This window comes from Peromyscus eremicus, chromosome 12 (genome assembly GCF_949786415.1).
Source record: "Peromyscus eremicus chromosome 12, PerEre_H2_v1, whole genome shotgun sequence".
In the NCBI taxonomy this organism is placed as follows: domain Eukaryota; kingdom Metazoa; phylum Chordata; class Mammalia; order Rodentia; family Cricetidae; genus Peromyscus; species Peromyscus eremicus.
The window spans coordinates 286,487-312,028 of record NC_081428.1 but is presented as its reverse complement, the minus strand read 5'-3'; the positions used below and the strand labels follow the sequence as shown (position 1 = coordinate 312,028).

The following is a 25,542-nucleotide window of genomic DNA, read 5'->3' as shown; positions in this document are numbered from 1 at the left end:
CACTAAGCTAAGCAGCACTGAGATCCATCACAGGAAAGAGAAACTTCCATAACTATTTAGCATGTGTTCATCAAACTTAAAAACTGCCAAAGACCTGCAGAGAGAACTGGACACAGGGAATATGCTTCTCAAAGGCAGCCTCTTAGCTGGATGTAGTGGTTCTGCACACTTCTGCAGCCCAGGCATTCATGTTTCAAACAACAGAACAATCAAGGCAATCTCTTGATACAGTAGGTATGGTCCCTTCTCCCCAGTCAGAAGGCAGTGAAAGTCCAATTGTGTCACCCTTGCACACTCCCGGAACTGCTAAGGACTCAGGACACACTTGGCTTCAGTACTGTCCCTCAAACCATGTCATTCATTCAAGGGATCCTGTGATACTGGCACTTTCTCAGCCCTCAGAATTATGAATGAAGGCCTGGACCACAGTAGACAGAAAAATATACCAAACAGAGCTTGGACCAGGGGGTATCTTGGCAGAAGGAAGTGGGGTCACGGGGTCTTTAAGCACCCCAGGTCTAGTTTACACAATTTACCAACAAGGCTCACAAGATCCCATGGGGCTCAGTGCCTATCCCCACCCCATGTGACAGAGGTTGGAAGAGGATGAGGGACTCAGCAAGGCATCCACTTGTACAGGTTTCCTAGGGATTTAGTTAGGTCCCCTTCCCAGACTCCATGTCACCTTTTGCTGTTTCCTCTCCCAGAACTATGTGGTCTCAAAACTCTGGCTGTGATATGGCTGTCACTATGATGGTATCAGGACGTAAGTGGGTGGGCCTGAAAGGTGACTGAGTCACAAGATGCTGTCCCCTCTCATGGGCCTATACAGTCATGGCCCTCCCCACCCCTGCCCTATTAGTGATGCTCTCCCACATGATACTGCAAGACGGTCCATGCCTGAAAACTAGGCCCCATCGCCCAGCCTCCTGGGCCCAGAAAGGTAACCCCAGGATACCCAGCCTATGGGGTTCCTAGTCCCCTCTAACCCAGCTAGGGACAGCCTCCATATGGTCTTGCTCTTAATAAATTACCTCGTCTGGGGAATTCTGTCATTTCACCAGCAAACAGACTAAGCCAGAAACCTTCCCCGCATCTGTCAAATTCCTACCTACTCTTTACAAGATCTATCCTAACACTGCTCTCTCTGCAAGTCCACTTAGTCCACGACTGCCACACACTGAAAGGATGCCTCCCCACCTCCCCCAGAAACCATTCCCACTGTACCTCTTCTGGCAGCATCTACGGACACCCAGAGCTCACACACTGGAACAAAAGGCTTTGCCTGGAGGTCACCGGTGTGACCTTCTTTTTCCTACCACCGTGTAAGTCCTGGGGAAAGTGCTGGCTTTTTCACCCCCTAGGGAAGTGGTTCTCAACCTTCCTAATGCTGTGACCCCTCATGTTGTGGTGACCCCCAACCATAAAATTATTGTTGCCACTTCATAACTGTAATTTTGCTACTGTTATAAATCATAATATAAATATCTGAAATGCAGGATAAAAGGGTCGAAACCCACAGGTTGAGAATCGCTTCTATGGGCTCTGAAATGGGAGAACCATCCTTGGGTCCTGCAAACAGCTCCATAGGAAACTCTCTCTGTTGCCTACATCCCCCTCCATCAATATCAAGTCCCTCCCACCCCAGATACTTTTCTTCAGTGACCAGTCTCCTGCTTTGCTTCCCTCTTTGGACACCCCACGCCATCTGTATGCCTGTATCTCTGTCTGCATGCAGTGGCCCTGCAGTGTCTCCTTGGCCGTCCCAGCTCCCCTAGATTCGGCACATTGTAGAAAGCCACCTCTAAGCCAGGATTCTGGTGCAGCTCTTGCCCCTCCCTAGGTCTGGACCCACCTCTGAAGCTACATAATGCCTGGTACCAGGCACAACACTCTCTGCCAATATCCCCACAAAAAGTGTTTTACCATTCTCCATTCCCTGTACTTCAGTACCAGCTTACCTGACCAGGCCTGGTTTAAAGAGCAGCAAGAGATGAAAGTTCCACTGACCTCTAAAATAGATCCTTAAGTCATTCTTGTAAATGCTGCTATTAAAATTTAAGGCCTATGACGGGATGGCCCCAGTCACCTCCAACTCACAGGAATCAGCTTCTCTTTAAGCATCAGCAAACTGACCCCGCCTCTTCTCTGTACCCTCCTGCCTCCTTCCCTGGAGATCCTAAACCGTCCATTACACACTGCTGCCTGCAATTGCTCTCCTGACGCCCCTGTTGTAACTTCTCGCAACACAAGTATGTCTATTCGTTGAATCAGACATGATTTCACAGGACCACAGGCTGCGCTCATTTCTTCTGAGTGAGCTGTGGCAGGCTTCACTGAACTATCACCGAGCACCAAAAGAAAGGTCTAGTTTTGAGAAGCTGGTTCAAGGAAGTACACAAGCATATTATGGTTCCCTATTACTTCACCTGCTGAGGATAAATGACCACTATGGCTCTTCTTCTGGGAGACCAGAACAGAGAGTCACATGGGTGAGATGGAGCAGGAGGCTGGGAACAGCACGGCCTCATGCCTACCCTTCTGAATTAGGAAACAAAATTGCCAATTGGGGAGGGCTTCAAGCTGCTGGAGGGTGGGCACCCACAGTGACTCCATATTCCCCATACCCATTGAAGAAGACACCCATTCTCCAGGGCCATAACTACAGCAAGCCAAAGGATGGATGGATCAGTGTGGTGTCTTGCTCTGGGCAAGGGGAGACCTGCCCTAGAGTCAGCCAGGTCCCATCCATGCCATGGCCTCTCTGAAGGGCAGCTAAGGATGCCTAGATATGGGCCAGCTGGTGCCTCCAGGACAGTAGCTATGTACTTTTTAGTGACACCCCTCATGGCCAGATCATCTCCTCAGTGTTTCCTTCTACTTGGGGTGTAGTCTACTGGCCTATACTCTTGTGATTCCCTGGCTCCCCAAGACAGCTACAGGTTCAGCTCTAAGGACAGGGGCCTTGTGCCATCCCTGATCAAAGCTCTCTGTGAGCATCATCCTGCTGCTTTTCCACCTTGGTCCATTGGCCTTTCCCAGCTTGAGATCCAACTACGTTCCTACCCAGGCCTCCGTACACTAGCCGTATGTCTGCCTGAGCCCACTCTACTCTCCACCAAGAGACTAGACTCCCTCAGAGTACTGGTCTCCCACTCAGCCACCCCTTCCTAGACAGATGGTTCTTGTCCCAGCTCTGAGTGTGCCAACCCCTGCACACCCAGCAGCCTTCCTCCTTCATGTCCTTACCACGCCTGCCTAACCATCGTTACTTATGGTCTATACTGCCTCCTGCACCTCTTGCATTGTTCCCTGGGTGTATGAAACATTTACCACAGAAGTGGCCTGGAAAATGAATCTGGGTAAAGGTACTCTGAACAAGTGTCAGCCTGCACATGAGAAACTGAATCTGGACACCCTTTAAGCCACTGCTGGTAACCAGTTTTAAGCTCCATTACACCTGCAAAATCCATCAGTCTCTTCCCCACCTTCTGCACAGATAACCATACAGGAAAAAAATGACAGGAGAACATGGAAACAGTGGTAATTCTCAAAGGTAATCACTCTAAGACAGCCTTGTAATTGTAAGCTGATTTTGTTTTTAGACAAAGTCTCACTATGTAGTCCAGGGTTCCCAAGATCTCAAGACCCTCCTGCTTCAGACTCCTGAGTGCTGGGATTACAGCACTTGCCAACAGCCTAGCTGTGGTTGATGTTTTAATTTACCCATTTGTCTTCTGGAGAAATAAACTACTCTGCCTGCTCCCCAAAGAGAACAATTAGTATATTCTTTGCCGACATTTGTGTAAAAGCATAAATCATAGAAGTAAAAGAGGGGAAAAAGGAGAAAACTTTGCACTTTTCCCTTTAATAATCTGATGTATAGGTTTTATTTCAGAGCAAGGCAGTGACTTCAGGGAAGTCTGAGGAAGCAGCTGCAGCAGGTAAGATGTGGAAAGCCCATAGGTTTGAAGCAAAATATGGTCGGGGTGTGTAGGGGATCATGGCTCAGCAACTACATCACTGCACTCTCCAGGGAGTACTGTCCCTGCCACCTCTGAGAGGTTCCCACAGAGCCAGAGACTTCTTCAGGTTTTACCCTTAAAATCGCCTTCAGGACCCCAGTGGGGATCTGCACAAGCACCTCCATTTGAGGGTTCTGACCGGCTCTAGCATATGTGTTTTTTAAAGAAGTGTTGGCAGCTTTAAATTCAGGCACAGGTCCACGTGTCTTCAGCTCACACACTTGATTCTACCATTTTAATCCACCTTGGAGGAGGGGGATGCTTGTGAGCATGTGTGAAGAGGCCCTCCATCCACTGCAAGAAGGGCTTAGCTGGACAAGTACGCACGAGCTACCCACCACGGGCTGGTGTCCTACCTCTGCCCTCTCAAAACTCACCTCGGGAGCACTCAGACTCTACCTGGCCCTGGACCCCTCCTGTCCACCCTCTTCCCAGATAGTAGGCAGGCACGTCTCCAGCCTCTCTTTCCACTGTGGTTCCTGGGCCACCAAAAGGTAGAGGCTAGTAAAGCGTCTGGGCCTGGAAGCCATGGCGCAGCCTCGGACTTTCTTAAACACCAAAGGGGCTGGAGACCAAGGCCCCTCCCTGGGCTGCGCCCGAAAACCGGGTAAGGCGGCAGGGTGGCAGGGAAGGGACTGTAGGGAACCTGAGCCCGCAGCCACGCCGGGCCTGGCTTTGGACGCACCAGGGGCACAGCGCCCGAGCCTGGGCCGGGGTACGCCGAGCCCGCGAGTGGGCGGCCGGGCGTGGGTTGGCGTGGGCCGGGCTCGTGGCGGGCAGTTGGCGCGGGCCGTGCGCGCGGGACGGAGGTCGGGCACCCAGGGCGGAGGCCAAGCCCGCGGCGGCGGAACCCGGCGGGCGCAGGGTGATCCCGGAGCGGCTCCGGAATCCAGCCGGGTTTTGACTCCGATCGCCCACGGCGCCCGCGACTGTAACAAAGAACAGGCGGCGCGGCGGCCGGACCGGGGCGGGCGCGGGGGGCGCGGGTGGAGGCCAGGCCGGGGCCGGGCGCGGAGCGCGGGGCGCGGCGGGAGGCGCGCGGTGGGGCCGCGGTGGGCACGGGCCCGGGGCTTTACCTGCCTGTGGAATGTGTAGAGCGGGGTCGGATCCGGACTCCGGGTTGTGATCCGCTCCGGAAACTGCGCAGCACCGGAAGCCGGGGGGGCGGTGGCGCGGCATCGTGGGAGTTGTAGTGCACAGCGCGGGCAGACGGGGCGGGCCTTAGGGCTCCGGCTGCTGGAACCCGGAGCTGGAGACTACCGGCTGCCTAGACAAGGAGTCTGGGATAACTGGCGGCGTACTCGGGGAACCTGGGACGGACTGTGTGGAGTGGGAGCTGGCAGGGGTTTTGTGGACAGTGAGCCTAAGAAACGGCAGCGTGTACTGATGAACCCGGGACAAGAGATGCGTGGTTGCAGAGATGGAAGATGATTGCCTTCCTGCATGGGGAGCTGGTAACTAACTGGCTCTGTGGATGGGTAACAGGAGACAGAATGTATGGAGAGTTGGTGGAGCAGGCTATGAGGATCCAGGGGAAGGGACTGAGTAGACAGAAAAGCTGAGGAGAGAGGCTTTTGTGGTCCATGAGTTAGTTGGCCAGACGGTATGTGGACTGAGGAGCTTGCGGACAGGCTGTGTGTGAATGAGGGAGGTAGTGCAGTGATGAGTGGGTGGACAAAAACCATCTTTGACCTTCAAGACACCTTTAAAACAGGTACACAACCCCACTATTCCATATACCACTTTCATTGGTCTTACTCATTCTAAAGTGCCCAGAGGGCCAGTTCTCTGGGCCTCTACACATGAATAGTACTAAGTGTTTAAATAAAATCAGGCTGTTTATATGTAAATAAATAAAAATTGACAGGTCACAGCAAGAAAAGCCAGTGTAAATTTGGGACTAAGGAAGGCATGGAGGTGGAATGGATCATCACCTACTAGGCTATGAACGTTGCCTTGGAGAAAGTTAAGAAAGCAAACTTACTTGGAAGACTTCCATTATGAGGAGAGCTCTCACTGTCAGGCCACCCTGCTCCTACACTCCCCCTGCCCCCAGGAAGTTGTGACCTCAAGATTGTTTTCATATTTAGCTGCCTAGGCACCCAGGCCACTGTAGTGGTGACCCAAGAGGCCAGCTATTTTTTTGAACTGGCAAGAGACCTTGGTGGTATCCACATAATACTGGTTTTGCGTACATGCAAAATAAAAAAGTTATGGGCTCACCCAGATTTCAGAGGAAGATCTTGGAGGCCAAGCAATATGTCATAGGATTAAAATAATTGTGAAGAGCCCCTGAGTGGACGATTGAAACCAACAGAGTAAAAGCTGAAGGAGCTGGGAAGTTAAGAGATGCCCAGAGGGTGGGGATACCTGCTAACATTTCTACATTCAGCAAGCTAAGCCCAGAGAGGAACATGTGAGCTGTGCAAGCCCAGTGGGGCTCACATTACACCACAATGTGCCTGGGATGCAGGAACATGGATCTGCAGAACTTAATGCTTGCTCTGCTGAGTTTTGGTCTTGGTTTGATCCCATCCTTTCTTTCTCTGCATCCATTCCTCTGGAATGGGATTACAGCTAATAGTTTGCATTGAGTGTTAGAAGAAACTTTAAACCTAGACTAAGATATTCGGGACCCTTGGAGGTCGACTAAATGTATTTTCCATTAGTAAGATGGCCAATAGCCTTTGGGGTCCAGAGATAGGAAATTAAGGATTAAATATTATATTAGTTACTTTTCTATTGCTTGATAAAACCCCATGACCAAAACTTAGGGAGGAAAGGGTATATTCCAGCTTACAGCTCTCAGATCACACTGGATCACAGAGGGGGCAGTAGGAACTTGGAGACAGGAACTGAAGCAGAAGCTATAGAGGATACTGCTTAGTGGCTTGCTCCTCATGGTTTATACCCAGGGATGGCCAGGCCCACAGTGGGCTAAGGCAACAGTTCTCAACCTGTGGGTCACAAACCCTTTGGGGGTCAAACAACCCTTTCACAGGGGTCGCCTAAGACCATCGGAAAACACAGATATTTACATTATGATTCATAATAGTAACTTAATTATAGTTATGAAGTAGCAATGACATTAATTTTATGGGGGGTGGTGGTCACCACAACATGAGGAACTGTATTCAAGGATCACAGCTTAAGAAGGCTGAGAACCACTGGACTAAGGGCCTTCCACATCAGTCACTAAGAAACTCTCCACAAGCTTACCTACAGATAAATCTTACGGAGGCATTTTCTCAATTGTGGTTCTCTCTTCTCAGAGAACTCTAGCTTGTGTCAAGTTAACAACAAAAGTATCAACCAAGACAAACATGACGTGCCCTCCCAGGTTCCTGTGTCAAATGCTTGGTGCCAAGTTGATGATGCCGTTTGTGGAAGACAGTGGGAACTTCTGGAGGTAGGGCCTACCTGGGGGAAGGAGGCCCCTGGAGGTGTGCCTCTAAAGGTTATACCTGTCCCAGGTTTCTTCCTGTTTCATGTTGGGCATGGGGTGATCTCTCCAATAAGCTTCCATTGCCATGATATACTACCGTCAACACTGGCCCAGAAACAAGTGACCATGGATGGAACCGGAATGAGTGAGCCCAAAACACCACCCATTCCCCTGCCCCACCACACACACACAGTGTCTTTGTTAGGCATTTCGTCACAGTAACAAAGAAAGGCTAACACAACACCTGAGATGTGTGTTTTCCCAGAAAACATACCTCCTCAGTTCTGGTTTTTGTGTTAATATAAATATAAAATTCCGAGCTAGGTGTGGTGGCTCACGCCTTTAATCTCAGCATTTGGGAGGCAGAGGCAGGTAGATCTCTGTGAGTTTAAGGCCAGCCTGGTCTACAAAGTGAGTTCCAGGACAGCCAAGGCTGTTACACAAATAAACCCTGTCTCAAAAAAATAAACATACATAATATCCTTCATTGCAAGGCATTACAAACATCCCAGCTACCTCTGCCTACCTCTAATGTTTTATTTCTTTAAAAAGTTCACTGAAGGCTGTGGAAATGGCTTAGCCGGTAAGAGTGGTTACAGTGCAAACCTGGGGCAGAAGTTTGAATCCCAACATCCATGTAAAAAGCCAAACAGGTTGGTGCATGCCTGTGGCCCCAGCTCTGGGGATGTGTGTGTGTGGGGGGGGGATGGAGACAGGAGGAACACTGGAGCTTGTTGGCACCAGCCCAGGACTAGGTTCAGTAAGACCCTGTCTCAAGGAAATAAGGCAGAAAGTGATAGAGGACATCAGCATGCTCTTTTGGCCTCCATAAACACAAGCCAAGAAGTACACATAAGTGCATGTGTGGACACACGCACACACAAAACATCAGGCTAATTTTATACAGGTAAAGAGGGAAATCTAATCACGAAGTAAGTTAATTCCAACTATGTTCTCAACACTGAATTCCACTTGATAGCATCCACAGCTCAAAGGCAAGATTAGAATGCACAAAAGGCCAGATTAAACGACAGTCCGTAATCTCTGCATTTAACACAGGCAGAGTTGGGGACTTTTGAATCTGTTGCAGGATGACTTGGAAATGTATATTGTGGACAGCTATGGCACAGAGCTGGGCTGGGCTGTGGTCAGAAGGTAAACCCTTAGGAGTCTGGCCTGGTGCTTTCTCTTCAGTGAGGTCACTATGTGGTTATTTACCTTGGTGTCGAATCTATCTGTGAACCTCCCTGCATACTCCTTTTTTTTTTTAATGAAGTACAAGTTGACTGACATATACCTACAACACCCTGCACTTGTAGGTATGTCTGATGCCCAAATAAGATGTTACCTATATTCCCTCCAGCATCTAACTCAGTCCTGAGCACTAGGTGAATGGGACAGGATGGACAGAAGCCAAGCTTCCATACAGAGGAGTCACCAACTGATGCCTATCTTCATGCCAGTCATGCTTGTGGTGGGAAGAAAGATGAGTGCATAGCAGCAGAGACTGACAGAAGGGGGACTAATTTCATGAGAAGTCAGGGCCTGAGTCTGCCCAGTCTAATAGAAGAGGAATGATATGGGGAATGAAGGTGTACATTCTAGAATGACCAAGGGTGGATGATATGGACCATCCAGGGCAGGGAAGATGAACTGTCTGGAACCCAGAATTCCTCTCTGGAGGTGCCAGCAGAGATCAGCCTGGACAGCTGGTAAATTGTGACCAGTTTGGTCCTCTAGTCTTCTCTTGGGATGTCAGCACAAAGCAGACCTTTGTTTGAAAAAGTCCTCCTATAGGATCTTGAGGAGTATTTGAACACTTAATCCCCAGTTGAATTTTTTCTTTTTTTTTTTTTTTTTTTTTTTTCCTCTTTTTCCGGAGCTGAGGACCGAACCCAGAGCCTTGTGCTTGTTAGGCAAGCGCTCTACCACTGAGCTAAATCCCCAACCCCTAGTCCCCAGTTGATGCTGCTGTTTGGGGGAGGCCATGGAATCTTTAAGACAGCTGTTCTCAACCTTCCTAATGCTGCAATCCTTTAATACAGCTCCTCATGTTGTAGTGACCCCCAGCCATACAATTATTTTCATTGCAACTAGTTTTGCTACTATTATGAATCATAATGTAAATATCTGTGTTATTTGACTCCCAAAGGGGTTGTGACTCACAGGTTGAGAACCGCTACTTTAAGAAGTGCAGCCCTGCTGAAGGAAGTACACCACTGGGCTTTCAGGGTTTACAGCCTTCCCCACTTCCTGTTCAGATATCTGTGTGAATGAAAATGTGATCAGCCAGCTTCCTACTCCTATCCACTATGCTTTCCCTGACTGCTGTAATGCCTTTCCTGCCATAGTGGACTCTAATCCCTCTGGAACTATGAGCCAAAATAAACCCTTTCTTCTCTAAATTGTTTTTTGTCAAGGTTTTTTTTTTTTTTTTTTTTTAATCACAGCGACAAAAAAGTAACACATCTCCACAATAGATGCCACCTTTGATGCAAAAAATGTATGGGGCTTGGCTCAGGAGTGACTCATCCTGAAGGGCATATGACAATGGCTGGCTACCCCACATGCTGTCCCATAGGCAAGCAGGTTGAAAGTAGAGCTGAAGAGTGAGGGAGTCTGCGAGTGGGACCTGTGGTTTCCCTGGTGGTTTCTCATTGCAGCAGATCTCCAAATGCAATGCTTTTGTTTGTGCACATGGCAGGGCAAAGGGAAGGAGACCACAGGAACTGAAGACCAAAAAGGGGATGAGATGCTTGCAGCAAGGGGCAAAGCTGCCCCAATCCCACCCCAGAAACCATTGCGAGATCCTGTGCAGGCATAAACGCTGTCACGTACCCATGGCTAAGCTGTTACCCATTCCCTCTGCACTCATCTGAGCCACCTGCTGGGATGGGGCACTGATAGCAGGGACCCAGACTGATGAATGCTCCCTGCCTTCACTCCCCAAACATGTCTCCTACAGGCCATGTCAGGCACTGCTTTGGGGGACCTGGTCCAAGACCTGGCTTGCAGCACCCACAATTCATCATTCCCCAGAAGGTCCCTGGAACTGCTAAAAATACTATAGTAAATTTTAGCCCCAGCCTTGGTGGTGCTCAATAGCCCACAAAATATAGGAACATGAGGAGGAAAGTCCACTGACAGGAATGAAGGTCAAAGAAGGTAATCAGTACATATTTTTGGTCAGCTGGTTGCAATGGCCAGTCATACAAAGGGACAAAGGATGGCAATACTTCAAACATTATTGAAGCCGCTCGGTACTCTCGGGACAACCCAGGACTTGGAAACAACTCAGCTCAACGTTTTCCATGAGCACATTTATTTCTTGAGAGGTCAGTAAAGTTGCAGCCACGTCTCCCTGCCTAGGGTGGTGCAGGATGACAGCCACGTCTAAAGTGCTGCAACAAATACAATCATTGTCACAGATGCCAGTTGCCACACACCAGCATCAGGCTCACCACACGCCTGGGAAGACTTCACTTTTATTCTCTTTGCAGTAGAGGTTCGACATGACAATGGGCAGAAAACCACAGCCTACAGCCCATGGGATAATCACATGTCCATTCCACCATCAGCAAAGTGAACCAGGCAGCTTGGTGATTCCTATACTTATTTATACACAGATCAGGGACATTTTACACAGAGAGCCAGAAGTGACGGGAGCTTACACTGCTGGTTTGAACAGTGTCTTTGTCACCATGCAGATGCTTTGGTCCTCAGGTGTTGGCCCGTTGAGATAGTGGGGACAGTGCCTGTCATCAGAGTCAGTACCACACCTGTTTCTGTGTGACAGAGACACACTTTACCTTCCACCATCTATCAACTTGTACTTTGAAAGTTCAAAATTGACAGCCCTGAGCTTATTAACCAAAAAACACCACTTTGGTTGGCAGCAATGTAAATTAACCTTTCCCTTTCTGCTTGAGAAGAAAAATTAAAACTCTTCTGTAAATGTGGCCAGGGAAAACCCAAGCAAAAATCTGATTTGGAACTGGTCAACAGTAAATGGCCTACTTCCTTCCACAGCCAGGAAGCAGGACTGGTTTTGAACTTAAGCTAAAATTTAAAATAAAGTGCTTTGTCTAAATCCTCTTGCTTATAGTAGGTTTTCAATCAGAGCAAGAGAGTCCTAGTTCTGTTACACTCACCAACATCACATACAAACAGCTCTATTTAGTCCCTGCATGAAGGAGAGGGAAATGGGGCCAGCTCACTCCAGCCAACCTGAGATCTGCTTCTAGATTCACAGACACCTGGATTAGTGGTCATTGAAATTGCTTTAAAACTAGCACTCTGCCAAAATTTCAAGACAGAATCTGAAGACACAAAAGAAAGCAGTGGAGATAGTGTGACAGAGGTCACACAGATAGTGTGACTTACACATGCGTGCTGTTGGCACCTAGTGTATAATCTTAGTGAAGAAACAGACAAACTGCTTGGGGAAGAGACTTCACAGTATGAGGAAGGCCCCAAGGCCAGCTGTTTGTGTCCCCCATCTCTGACCCTCTGTTGTGATGGAGTTCTCAATTGGCAAAGGATGCTCAATGGAGACCCTAGAGGACAGGTCTTAGATGTGGATGGGAAGCCAGGAACAGGATGCTCACAGGGTCATTTGGAGGCTAGGATGGCTAAAAAACATTTGTTCTTTTCTGTTGTCGTTGCTGAGAGAGAGGAAGTATAACCTAAAGTTCTGATGCCTTCACACTTGAATAAACTGAACCTAAATGTCAAAAACAATCAAACCAACAAACCTGCATAAGCTGAGCATCCCTAACCCAAAAGTCTAAAACCCAAAACTCTGCATGTACCATAGTGTCCAAAGAGTTTCATATTTCTGAAAAAAAAAATTTATATTTGGGATTCAAGGATGCTCAAATGGGAAAGACTTATCAAGATGTCCCCAGATCCAAAAGAAGTCTGAAACACTTCTGGCCCCACGCATGTTAGATGAGGGCTACTGCCCCACACTAAAAATACAGCATCAGAATCAGAATTTCTGGCACACCACAGTCTCTGGGAATTGACAGCAGCTATGTGTCACAATTCTGTACACTGTATGGAATAATAATACTTCAATAAAGCACAGCATTTAAATCACTTCCATTCCCAAAAAGAGTAGTGGCAATTACTGGCTTTGGGAACCAATTTGGTACTGATGGATCCATTCTGGAACTTTGCAGTGATTTAACATGAGGTGAGCCGGGCGGTGGTGGCGCACGCCTTTAATCCCAGCACTCGGGAGGCAGAGCCAGGAGGATCTCTGTGAGTTCGAGGCCAGCCTGGGCTACCAAGTGAGTTCCAGGAGAGGCACAAAGCTACACAGAGAAACCCTGTCTCGAAAAACAAAACAAAACAAACAAACAAAAAAAAACATGAGGTGATCTTTAAAGACCAAGTATGCCAAAATGTCTCTTCAACGTCACCTGAAAACTACCTGAGATTCTTCCAGGTTTTTCACTTGTATTTTTGTTGTTTGTTTTGAGAAGGGGTCTCATGTAGCCCAGGCTGGCTTGGAAGCTAACATCCTCCTCTCTCCACCTTCTAAGTGTTGGGATCACAGGCCTGCACCACCACACCCATCAAGAATTTTCAAATTCTTTTTTATCCTATGTTTATTTGGAAGTAAAATTCACTGGGCCCAGTGGCTCAGGCCTGCACCCTCAGCTATTTGAGAGATGAAGGCAGGAGAATCAGAGTTTCTAGGTATGATTGGGCTACAGAATGAATTACAGGGCAGCCCAGTCAACAACTTAGTGAGACCCAACTCAATAATAATAAGTGAAAAGAGGGCCAGGGAAATAGTTCATTGGACAAGGACTTGTCCAGCATGTACAAAGCCACAGGTTTAATCCCCAGAATGGAGTAAATGAACAGAAAGAAAGAAAAAAGGATTACTAATGTGGTTTTCCAATCCCTTGCTAAAACAGGAAAAAAATAAAACATATTAGTATATTTTGGCTTTCATAGACATTTTTGGTCAACAACAGTGACTTTGCCCCTGATGTTTCTAATGAACAAAAGAGGCCAGAAGGAGCTTCCTGACTTTGTATCAGTAACAGAACTCAGGTCTTCCTGTTAGCCTTTCCATTGTTATGGGAAGAAAAGGATCTTACTGACAAGTCAAAACACCTCCTCCCAAGGACAGTGACTATGGAGAGCTGTGAGACCCTGTGAATCTACAGTGCCAGGCACACAGATGAGGAAAGCACCTTATGGATACATGGGGATATTGAACCCAGGTGCCAACTTCATAATTTTCCCACAGTAAACCAAAACCAGGATACCCTAAAATATGGCCAGGAGTCCCTGTTCACAGTAGAATTCTGAAGACCCCATAAAAAGAATTCCTGCAAGTTTGGCCCATTGTTATGAAACTTCTATGCCTAAGACCAATTGGCACCCAAGATACAGAATAATTACCTCAGTTTCCCTAAAAGTTCTTTGTTTTGGCTGTTGGCTATATTTGGCAAGAACCATGTATGTGTGGTTATGTCCTACAAGCTGTCACTCATTGCTCCTGATGTCAGCCTCAGCATATTTGAGCTTAGTGTGCTGCTGCCTGTGCCATGGGAAAAAACAGAGCCCTTGGCACGAGAAACAATCAATCAATCAATCAAAGAAACAAACAAAAAAACTGTATCTGAATTTCTGCACCTCTACTTGCAAGAAAGCTCAAGCAAAGCTGAAGTGTCTGGCATAATCTGCATAGGACACATTTAGTGTTTGCATAAGTTTTTAACTTCTATGGCTGATATCAAAGGTGAACACCTTCTCACACTTGTCAAAGCACATCTTTTTCCTATTATAATTTCTTCATGGCTTAAAAGTCCTGCCTATATCCATACCCCTGTCCCCAAGGCCAGATGCACTATTTAATTCTAAACAGCAAGACATGTGAGGTGGTACATCCTGCTCATAGCAACAGCCCACAGAGATACCTCTCCCTTATGCCATGGTCCAAACATGAACCCCAATAGTCCCTGAAGGAGAGAGGAAGAAGTAGGTAGACTGGGATCCCTCCTGCCTACTACACATAATCTATCAGAGCACACATGACTTTACTGATGCAAGTATCTGTCTTATATTCCACCTCAACACTTAGATGGCATGGTGACAGCTGGAGCCAGGTGTTCCCACTGAGTATCTGGTGGCAAACTGGACTGCATCATCAGTTGTCTTTGGGGAAGCTTCCTGGCCAAACAGGCAGATTGTTTTTCCCCTTTAAAAAACAAGATTATTGGGGGAAAAAACAAAACAAAACAAAACAAGCTAGACATGCACACATCTGATGGCACTGGTTCTGCTGTTCTGGTGGAGGCCTTTGTGGTCCCATCCTCCAGCTTTGAGGACAGGAGGTGACTCAGGCTATGTGCAGGGTTCTCTGGGTGCTCCGTTCACGGTGTGTTTGCCTCTGTGCCTGGTAAGCAACTTCTTGTTCAGGAGCCGGCTGAGGGTTGCTCCCTTCTTCTGCCTCCCCTCTGGCTGCTGCAGGAATACCAGGTCATTATGGGACTGGCTCATGCCTGGGTCTTTCTGCTGGTGTCGCCGGCGGAAGAAGAGCTTGGCGCTTTTCCTTAGAATTCCTTCTGCAAGAAGGGAGCACAGGAATGATCAGGGCTGTGGAGAAGATGAGCCCAGGCCAAGAAGGAAGCAAAGTTGCCAGACACCTGTGACAAAAAGCCAGGCGCTCTCTCAGGGAATGGTCACTGCCCACAGAGGCAAACACCACAGCCAAGCTGGTGGGCAGCCACTTTTCACAATGAGAGTGAACCTTCCAACAGCAGGACTGGCAAGCCTGCACTGTCGAGTGGGTGGGTTGGGGTCCCTTATGGCTCCTCCCCTTTACTAGAAACTCTGTGATAAGCAAGGCTATGCTGTATGCCCAGGAATGAAGGACATGCTCCTAACAGCAAGCTTGGAGCCCTGTAAATCATACTTGTGTTCTTTAGTACAGACAGTATTGTTCTTCAAGGAATAAGGTGTATTTTTAAAAATTAATTCTAGATCATCCTCTACACTTGCACTAGGATATTATATCTGTTTTATCTACCAGTCTATTCATCCACTCACCCATACTAGATTAAGCCATATGATATTTGTTAGCGGATCATTTTCAACCTAGAAAGCTTCATGTTAGGCTGAGAATGTAGCTCAGTAGTAAAGTACTTGCCTAGCATGCACAAGGCCCTGGGTTCAATTCCCAGCACACACACACCCAACAATGAAAATAATAAAAACAAAGAAAGAAAAAGAAGTGGGCAAGACAAAATGAAAAGAAGCCCTTGATTTTGTATGGTTCAACTCCTTGGCACAGATGCCAAGTATGAAACAGAAAGCAAAGAGTGGTAGCACTTGTTGGGGTGAAAATGGTTCATCACTGTTTCACCAATTAGTTTAGCATCCTATTAACCCAGACCCACCAAGGCCAAGGGATATGCCCATGAAGTTCATTACCATTTGCCTCAAGGAGTTGAGCTCAAAAGAAGAGAAGCTTGGCCATGGAGCCAGGGAGATCTGTCCTGAATTTGAAAGTTTGTTTGGCATGTGAGCCATATCCAACAGTCATGGCATACACACATGGCCTCCTGTGTTGCTCATGGACAGGGGGAAGAGCATGGATGTGCTTCTGTACACCAAACACATGTCAACATGTTAGGGTGGGAGAGGAGACCTGTTAGGGATCTCCCTTAGCATCCATATTCACAATGGAGAAAGAAACTGGTTGCTTTAAAAATCCACCTTGGGTGATGGTGTGGTGGTGGTATGCATCTTTAATCCCAGTACTTGGGAGACAGAGGCAGACAGATCTCTGAGTTAAGAGACTAGCTTGGTCTACAGAGCAAGTTCTAGGACAGCTAAGGCTACACAGAGAAACCCTGAATCAAAAAATAACAAACAGAAAAACAAAACAAACAAAAGAACCTACAAAACAAACAAACAAAAAGCCACCTTGGCAGACTGATATTAATGATGAGTTTGCCTTGTTCTATTGGCAGAAGCAGAAGAGCTGGACTGTCCCAGAAGTGTGAGCTAATTTAATCTGCACAAATTTGCCTGAAAATGTTTAAAAACCCTCTCCCTTAACAAACAAATTGCTTGTCATGAAGCACAGTTAGGACAGAGTTTCACATTTATTCCAGAGAAATTACTAGGGTCTGGGCGATGCTGGAAAGAGATGGAAAAGAAGGTAAGTACAGTTGTGCAAATGTCAGGCTCCAAGCCACAGCCTGGTGTTGCCACAGGTGGGAGGGATTGTTCCTAGACAGTCGCATCTCTGAGCAAGAGGCCAACCACCAGTTAGTGTTTGGATGACTGGGTACTAACTTTTAGCTGGATATGACTGGAGTTGGCCCATGTGTGAACACCAAGACACTTGTGTAGGTAATTTTGTCTTATCAAAAGCATCAGCTGGGCAGAGGACTGAGCTCTAGACACAGGCCCTCCTAGCTTCGAGGGGGTTCCAAGTCCTAGGTTACCTGGGCTGGAGGTAGGGAAGGAGGGTTTGTGAGGATTTCAGACCGACACGCACCTCCTGGGTTCTGCTCTAGGTTAGCTTTGGAGTTCCCAAAGAGCACCAGCAGCTAGGGCATTCACATTTGAAATAGAGAGGGTGAAGGATAAATGGAAGCTTGAGAAAGGGAACATAATTATCCATGCCCTAGGCCAACTGTAGACCCCAGAACCCTGTGGTAGGAAGGGCCCCTGTATAACCCTGAACCGAAGCTTGCCCTGGGGTAGGAGCTGTATTATGGGTCAGCATAGTGCTATGAGCTGAATTATGTTCTCCTCAAGTTCTTATGTTGAACTCCTAGCCCCCACAATCTCAGAATGTACCCTTATTTGGAGATGGAGTCATTCCAGAGGTGATCAAATTAAAAGGTGATAATCAGGATGGGCCTAATAAAACATTCCTGATGCCTGGTGATGCTATAGAATAATCCTTTTGAACACTGTGAAGATTTGTTGCTGTGATTGGTTTAATAAGAAGCTGACTGGCCAGTAGCTGAACAGGATAAAGTTAGGCAGGAAAGCCAAACTGATAATGATGAGAAGGGTGGAGTCAGAGGAGTCACCAGCAGACACAGAGGAAACAAGTCATGCTGGAGGAATGTAAAGCCACAAACCACATGGCAAAGCATAGGTAAGAAATATGGGTTAAATTAAAATGTAAGAGTTAGCTAGTAACAAGCCTGAGCCATTGGCTGAGCATTTATAATTAATATAAGCCTCTGTATGGTAATTTGAGAGTGGGCTGCTAGGACAGGAAAACTGTGCCTACATGGTGGTCCTATGAGAAAGGGAAATTTGGAAAGAGACAAAGAGAGGGAAAATGATGTGGAGGACAGAGGAAGCAAGGTAAAGATAGAGATATCTATAAGGCAAGGAAGGCCAAGGATTGTTGCAAACCCCTGAAGCTAGGAAAGGCCAGGGACAGTTTCTTCCTCCTGCCCTCAGGAGCCAGTTCAATGGACACTCCCATCTCAGGTTTGCATTTAGAGATAAAAGATCATAAAGCTATCATTTAAGACACTAGATTCATGGCACTCTGCTAGAGTCCCAGGAACATGAACATAGCCAGGAAAGAGGACAATAGCATCTGGACGAAGACGATGGTCAGAAACCACTGTACATTGTTCTACTTGGTTCATACAACCCCAGCAGGCAGAGGCACAAACAGCAAAATGGTGACCAGTGGGACCATGCCCTTATCCTCCAAACAAAAATCAGTCAGCATCTTTGGTCAGAAGTTTTGGTTTACATTGGGCCATCTGAGGTGTCATGGTCTAATACATCTAGGAAAGGGAGCATTTAATGTGGCAGGGTTGATGGCTGTTGTCCTTCCTCAAGTAATAAGTCCCTAAGGCTGCAGTGTTTATAGGGGTTGGTCAGGGACAGATGGACAGGCACTGTCTTGTGTTGTGGAATATTAGTTTAAGATGTGTTACATTTGTTTGTGCTGTGCAACATTTATTTAATGATGCAAAGATGTGTTGCATTCTTTTATGTTGCATTTCTTTAACTCTGTAAAGCTGTGTTACTTTGCCTGTCTAAAACACCGGATTGGTCCAATAAAGAGCTGAATGGCAAACAGCAAGGCAGGAGAAAGGATAGACAGGGCTGGCAGGCAGAGAGAATAAATAGGAGAAGAAATCTAGAGAAGAGGGAGGATCGAGAAAAAGAGGAGAGGAGGACACCAGGGGCCAGCCACACAGCCACACAGCCAGCCACGGAGTAAGAAGGGAAGGAAGACACATAGAATAAAGAAAGGTAAAAAGCCTAGAGGAAAAATGTAGAAGAAGAGAAATGGGATAATATATGTTAAGTTAGAAAAGCTGGCTAGAAACAAGTCAAGCTAAGGCCAGGCATTCAAAAGTAAGAATAAGTCTCCATGTATTTATTTGGGAGCTGGGTGGTAGGCCCCCAAGAGTCAAAAAAAAAAAGCCAACTACATTTTGGTATACCAAGGTGAGGGCCAAAATTTCCATGTAGGACCTGGGAAAGCTGAAAAAAAAAAAAAAAAAAAAAAAAGGATATGGCTCCTTTAAGAAACTGCTATACAGCAGAGCACTTAAACAGCCTTTTTAGCACTGAGTAGAAACAAGAAACTAAGTAAAAAACACCTGCCACAGTACGGAGCACTTGCATTCCTGAGTTGGGGGTGGGTTGAATGCAGTTCTAGGTCACCTACCTCACCAGGCCAAGAGCTTTAGGCTCGGCTATCAAAGACCCCAGAAGTGGGTGGAGCCAGCTGCCAAAACCATGGCAGAAGTCCTAGTCATGCCATTTAGCAGTTTTTTTGCTCACACAGACAAGAAAGACTAGAGACACACAGTAAAGACAGATCAGATGGAAAAAAAAAAAACCTCTAAATAGGTTACAGTGTGTTTAACAATGTGCATAGGCTTAAGAAAGAAAATGGATAATAGATGGTCACAGAAAGAAATAATTTTAAAAATAATGAAGTAAAGTCTTTAAAGAGAAAAGTTAAGTAATATTTAGAAGAAGAAGAAGAAGAAGAAGAAGAAGAAGAAGAAGAAGAAGAAGAAGAAGAAGAAGCCGCCATGTAGAGATGGGAAATATGAGGGAGTCTGGATCCTGTATGTTGCTGTATTGACCTTGAATTTTTGATTGCTGGTAAGCAAATAACAACTGCTAAGAGACCTGGGATTGAAAGAGGGACTGATAAAATAAACCAGCCTATGTACTTTAGGAATGCCTTAACTTTAAAATGGAAGTTAAAAAAATATATTTGTCAAATGGAAGTCAAAAATGCTTTGGGGAAGAGGTTATGCTATTGTTTCCACAGGAAATGAGAGGCTGTGGATTCTTTAGGGTTAATATGGATCAGGTTTGATCAGGGGAGACCTCCTGAATCTTTACAGGTGATATATATCAACAAAGGTTACAGCTGGTCTTTCCAGGACTTGGCCATTATCTCAATTTTCTCAGGGACTCCTAAAGATGCCTTCACCCACAGACAACAGGAAGCAGTCTAGAAAAGACTCTGTCCACATTCCCAAGAGATGAGGTGGGTGGTTGTTGGTTATTTGGTGGGTTGTGGATGTTTGTTATTATTTAGGAGAATACAGGAATATAGGATAAAAAGACAACTATTAATCTCAGATATTTTGCATTGGCATGGACTTTAGTATACTGATACAAATTTAAAGATATTTTTGTTATACTATATATATGTTTCTAGTCTTGTTTGGGGTATTGTGCTTATGCAGCTCATTTAAAAATGCAATGTAAAATTAAGAAATGAGGTTAGTAGCTAATCTATAATACTCAAAGTTGTAGTAACATTAGGTATGTTTCCAAGGTTAAATGGGTATATTTTAGACAGATGATTTTCAAATATTTCAAAGACCTACAGAATATAGCATTTAAGATGTTTAATAACCTAAGGTTTTTTTCATGACAATGAGACACGTCTGCTCTTGGCAGCACCAATTTACTTCATTAAAGGATGATGGGCATCAAAGAAACTCCATATGGAATTTGCTTTCAGTGTGGCAAGATTAGGCATTTGGGCAACACACTGCTCTTGCCTTGACTGCTGACAGTATGCTATACAGGCTGGACCAGCAGGATACAGGAAAAAAGACTGTTGAACTTTGCCAAGACAAGTCAGGACAGTCCTTCAAGATTCCTGCTTCACAGGAGAGTCTGCGACATACTCTAGGCCTATAGGCTGAAGATGGATGTCCCAACATTGCAGAGAAACTTTGGTGACTCTCTAAGCAGCCAGATGTCTCTGTTGTACATCCTTCTGGATCTTTGCTGGAGTTAAAGCCTAACTAGTTAAGAGTTATAGTCTTCCTTAATTATGATAGAAAGTAAATTAGGTATAAAACTTTGGAATCAGTAAGATAAAATAGATAATGGAGTATTTTCTATGAATTTGCTAAATATAAAGAGAATGAATATTGTAAATGTAATCCTTACTTGATAACTGTTTTTGTTGTATATAGTTTTACTATGTTAACGTTAAAACTTTTCATTTTTATTTAGACACAAAGGGGGAAATGTTGTAGAATAGTAGTTTAAGATTTGTTACATATGTTTATGCTGTGGAATATTTGTTTAGTGATGCAAAGATGTGTTGCATTCTTTTATGTTGCATTTCTTTAACTCTGTAAAGCTATATTACTTTGCCTGCCTAAAACACCTGATTGGTCTAATAAAGAGCTGAACAGCCAATAGCTAGGCAGGAGAAAGAATAGGCAGGGCTGGCAGGCAGAGAGAATAAATAGGAGAAGAAATCTAGAGAAGAGGGAGGAGCAAGAAAAGGAGGAGGAGAGGAGGATACCAGGGTCCAGCTACCCAGCCACACAGCCAGCCGTCGAGTAAGAAGGAAAGAAAGACATATAGAACAAAGAAAGGTAAAAAGCCCAGAGGCAAAACATAGAAGAGAAACAGGATAATTTAAGTTAGAAAAGCTGTCTAGAAACAAGCTAAGCTAAGGCTGAGCATTCATAAGTAAGAATAAGTCTCCATGTATTTATTTGGGAGCTAGGTGGCAGCCCCCAAAGAGTTAAAAAAAAATCCACCTACAATCTTGGCTCCCTTTTATTAGTTGTCTTATTCGGTACCATATCTTACTATCTCTGGCACATGTGACCACAGGATGTGCACAACACAAAGCAGAGTGACTTGTCCGCAGGGCACATGTGATGGTTAGTGTCAACTTGACAGGATCTAGAATCATCTGGGAAAGAGGCCTTAGGCAGGCCTGTGGGGGATTACCTTGATTGCATTAACTGAGGTGGGAAGACCTGCCCATTCTGGGTGACAACACTTCCTGGCTGACATCCAGACTGTAGAACTGTATGGAACTGTATAGACTCTATGGAACTGAGCACCAGCATTGATCCCTCCCTGCTGCCTGACTGCAGATGTGATGTGACAGCTGCTACAAGCTCCTGCTGTCTCTGACTTCCCCGCTAGGATGGACTGTAGCCTTGACCTGTAGCCAGAATAAATCCTTTCTCCCTTGCTTCTATCAGAGTATTTTATCACAGCAACAGGAAAAGAAATAAAGACAACATAGGTGCCTCGGTCACAAGGGACAAGCATAGATCAGCCCAGGTTAAGGCAGGAAATCGAACCATGATAGGCATGCTGAGGGCTGTGGGAGTATACAGCAGGTGACAACTATATATTTAACAGGTCCACCCATGGGGAGCCCCTCTTGGCAAAGCCGTGGAGTCACTAGCTGTAAATGACCGGCTGCTCCTGTCTGTAATTCCTTTCATGTGCTTCTACATTTCTTCCCTAAGAACCTGCTATGGGTGTTTTCCCACGGCTTGTGTGTTTATCTTATGAAAATATTCCATCTTTGGGAACAAATATAGTTGTGGATGGTCAGAAAGATGATTTCTGCTTAAGCTGTATAATTCTGCTAAATAGAAATAATATTATAATATTTTTCATAACTGACACAGGAAAGTAACAGTATTCTCAGTCACAAAGACAGCTAATTTTAGACTTCAGAACAAATTCAAAACAGACTAGCTGCCCCTGCAGAGTATACACAAAGACAAATCCCCACGTGTTATTGCTAAATCAAGGTCAGACATTAAGCAGCTTCGGTAAACATAACCCACTGCAGTAACTCTCTTTCTGCATGTACCCCAACCACTCAAGGTCTGGCCAACTGTTATTGTTAAGTCCTGAATTTCAATGTCACTTTCTTTCTGGGAAAGAGCTATGTGCATGGCCAAGCATTACTCACTGGCTGGTCAATGTGACCTTCCTAGCCTGTGAGAAACTGTGTGATTCTTTACATGTATCAGTTTGGCTCTGTCCCTGACTATTTACTCAAGCAACGCTTTGTGACTCTGAAAATGAAAGTCATAATTGTGTGGAGTTTGTATGTGAAAGGGGGCTGTGTAGAGCCATGTAGAGAGCTGCTGTGTAGAGAGGTGTCCAGAGGGTAAGAGTGAGTGAGTGAGTGAGTGTGTGTGTGTGTGTGTGCTGAATGAGGGATGTAGCTGAATGAGCAGAGAAAAGAGTGAGAGATAAAAGAAGAAGTGTGTGAGAGAATTGGAACTAAAGAGAACTGGAACCAAAGATTTAGAACTACAGAATTGGAACTAAAGTATTAGAGATGAAGTGTGAGAGATAAAGGAAGCAGCAGGAGTGTGAGAGTGAGGTGAGAGAGTGAGTAAAGAGTGAGTGAATGATGCAGTAGTATGTGAAGGAATGTAACAGTAGAGAAGAAATGTGTATAGAAGATATGGATCTATATAAAAAAGATGTAACTATATATATATATATGAGTGTGCTGGGATTAAAGGTGTACGACACCACCACCTGGTATAAACTTATTTCTGAAGACCCTCAGATAAAAAAGTTTCCTAAAGTCCCGATACTCTGAGGTCTTCTATTCACTATGCTGGAGCAGTTCTGGGAGCTGGCATTCTTGGAAATTATGGCTTCTGTGGGGATGACATGGGCTTCCAGACTGAAGGGAATTCCTTTGATATGGTACTGAGACCTGTTTCAGCAGGCTTACACTGCCCTGAGTCTGGGGGAACCCTCACTGAAAAATAAGGACATAAGAGTTGGAGAAGTGACTACTCAGATCACACAATGACATATATGTGGGCCCAGGGTAATTGCTCCTGAAACCAGTGTTCCCAGGTCCAGCTTTTCTGGGCTGCTAGGGAAAGGGTCTGGCCTTGAATGTGAATGGGACCTACCCTTGAGAAGTGGCTGCCAGGTGCCTGAAGCAAAGTGTGCCTCACAGTCTCAGGGAGGAGAATACAGACAGGGTGAACAGATCAAGACACTGGCATGGTCTTTGGCAGGATTCCAGAAGAATTCTATCTCCAGAGAAGAATACCAGGATGTGGGGAGGATGGGACATTCCAATGAGGAAAGTGCACTTGTACTTGTGAGGAGTAACTCAAATAAATGATCTCTCTCCCTCTCTCATTCTCTCTCTCATTCTCTCTCTCATTCTCTCTCTCATTCTCTCTCTCTCTCTCTCTCTCTCTCTCTCTCTCTCTCTCTCTCTCTCTCTCTCTCTCTCTCCCCTTCCCTCCTTCCCTCCCTCCCTCCCTCTCTGTGTAACACAGAGAGAGAAAGATCTCTGCCTTTGTCTCTCTTTTGTGGTGCTGGATATCAAGCTCACATCTCATGGATACCAGGTAAACCCTCTACCACAGAACAACAGAACTGTTCTCCCAGTCACGAACTAACACATTTACTGTGTGTTTAAGCCTCACCACAACTACCATTAGGGGCAAATGATTTTGGAAGAACCATGGGCACAGATGTACGTATATATCTATCAGGATGAGACACAGTGTGGTGAGAAAAGCAGGCTCAGAAGACAGTGGGTAGAATCTGCTTAAAGCCGAGAGATGGACAGAGAGAGGTTACTCACAGGGATAAGCTTTTCAGTTCTCTGGCACAGCAGATGACCACAGTTCACAGTAAGTCATATGAATATACAGGAGCAGGAAGGCTCCATGTACCAAGTCAAGGAAACTCTCTTGACTCATCATTACATGAGTGCCCACATGCTAAAGTATCACACTGGCCTTCCTGAGGGTGTGATTGGCATAAGGCTGTGATAAGTTAAAAACATTCAGTGTTCAAGGAGACACCAGTGGCTTGACACACTATGTTTTCAAGCTTTCATGTGAGGTTATGTGAAATCTGAGGCAAATCACATAATTTCTAAATAGGGAGCCGGTCCTGGGGAAAATTCTCTGCCTGGTCTTAATCTCCTTCTAAAAACACCCCCCAAGAAGACTGAAGCATGAATAAACACAGAGAGGAATTTGAAAATTATTCTAAATTCTAGCTGTGCTGTCACATTTCTAAATTTATCCTGTTTATTTCTGTGGAGGGGCAGATATAAATAGGCAATGGGAGAATCTGTATTAAAATCTGCATGTAGGAAGACAATGGCCCTAGCAACCTGGAAACGTGTGATCTGATGTCCAAAAGCAGCCTCAGACAGACTGTGCATGAAGAGACAGCTCAAGAGACAGGAAACCGCCGGGCGGTGGTGGCGCACGCCTTTAATCCCAGCACTTGGGAGGCAGAGCCAGGCGGATCTCTGTGAGTTCGAGGCCAGCCTGGGCTACCAAGTGAGTTCCAGGAAAAGGCGCAAAGCTACACAGAGAAACCCTGTCTCGAAAAACCAAAAAAAAAAAAAAAAAAAAAAAAAAAGAGACAGGAAACCAGTAAAGGGACCCCTGCCTGGCTCCCTCATCCCAGTCAGGCTGAAGCCATCACAGCAAGTGGCTTTGTACCCTCAGAGGACAAGAGGAAGTGTCCTATCACCTAGAAACCAGGAATACAGAATACCAGCCACAGGGAAGGTCAGGCCAGTAAGCAAGGAGAAAGGCAGTGGGCCACCTTCATTTTGCTGGGCACTCTCCACACAGTCAATTACACAGAATTTTTTTTAAAATGAAAGACGAAATATAACTTACTGTGTAGGTAATTAATTCTGGTTGGCATAGTGATCCTCTTAAGTTAAAGGGAACGAGCACGAAATGCAGAGATGTTGAGAGGCAAAAAGAAAAGCACGCGAGAGCAGAGTCA

The 25,542-nt window shown here is 45.8% G+C and overlaps 2 protein-coding genes across 2 annotated transcripts in view; both read right to left on the bottom strand.

The window, feature by feature from the left end:
- Prdm15 (PR/SET domain 15) overlaps positions 1–5,204 on the bottom strand; it is a 79,163-nt gene extending 73,959 nt beyond the window's left edge. Inside the window, exon 1 of the mRNA XM_059277688.1 lies at positions 4,711–5,204. Coding sequence (XP_059133671.1) covers positions 4,711–5,204 — 494 coding nt within the window. The remainder of the gene's footprint in view (positions 1–4,710) is intronic.
- Positions 5,205–13,067: 7,863 nt separating this feature from the next.
- C2cd2 (C2 calcium dependent domain containing 2) overlaps positions 13,068–25,542 on the bottom strand; it is a 69,354-nt gene continuing 56,879 nt past the window's right edge. Inside the window, exon 14 of the mRNA XM_059277546.1 lies at positions 13,068–15,059. Coding sequence (XP_059133529.1) covers positions 14,839–15,059 — 221 coding nt within the window. The 3' untranslated portion in view covers positions 13,068–14,838. The remainder of the gene's footprint in view (positions 15,060–25,542) is intronic.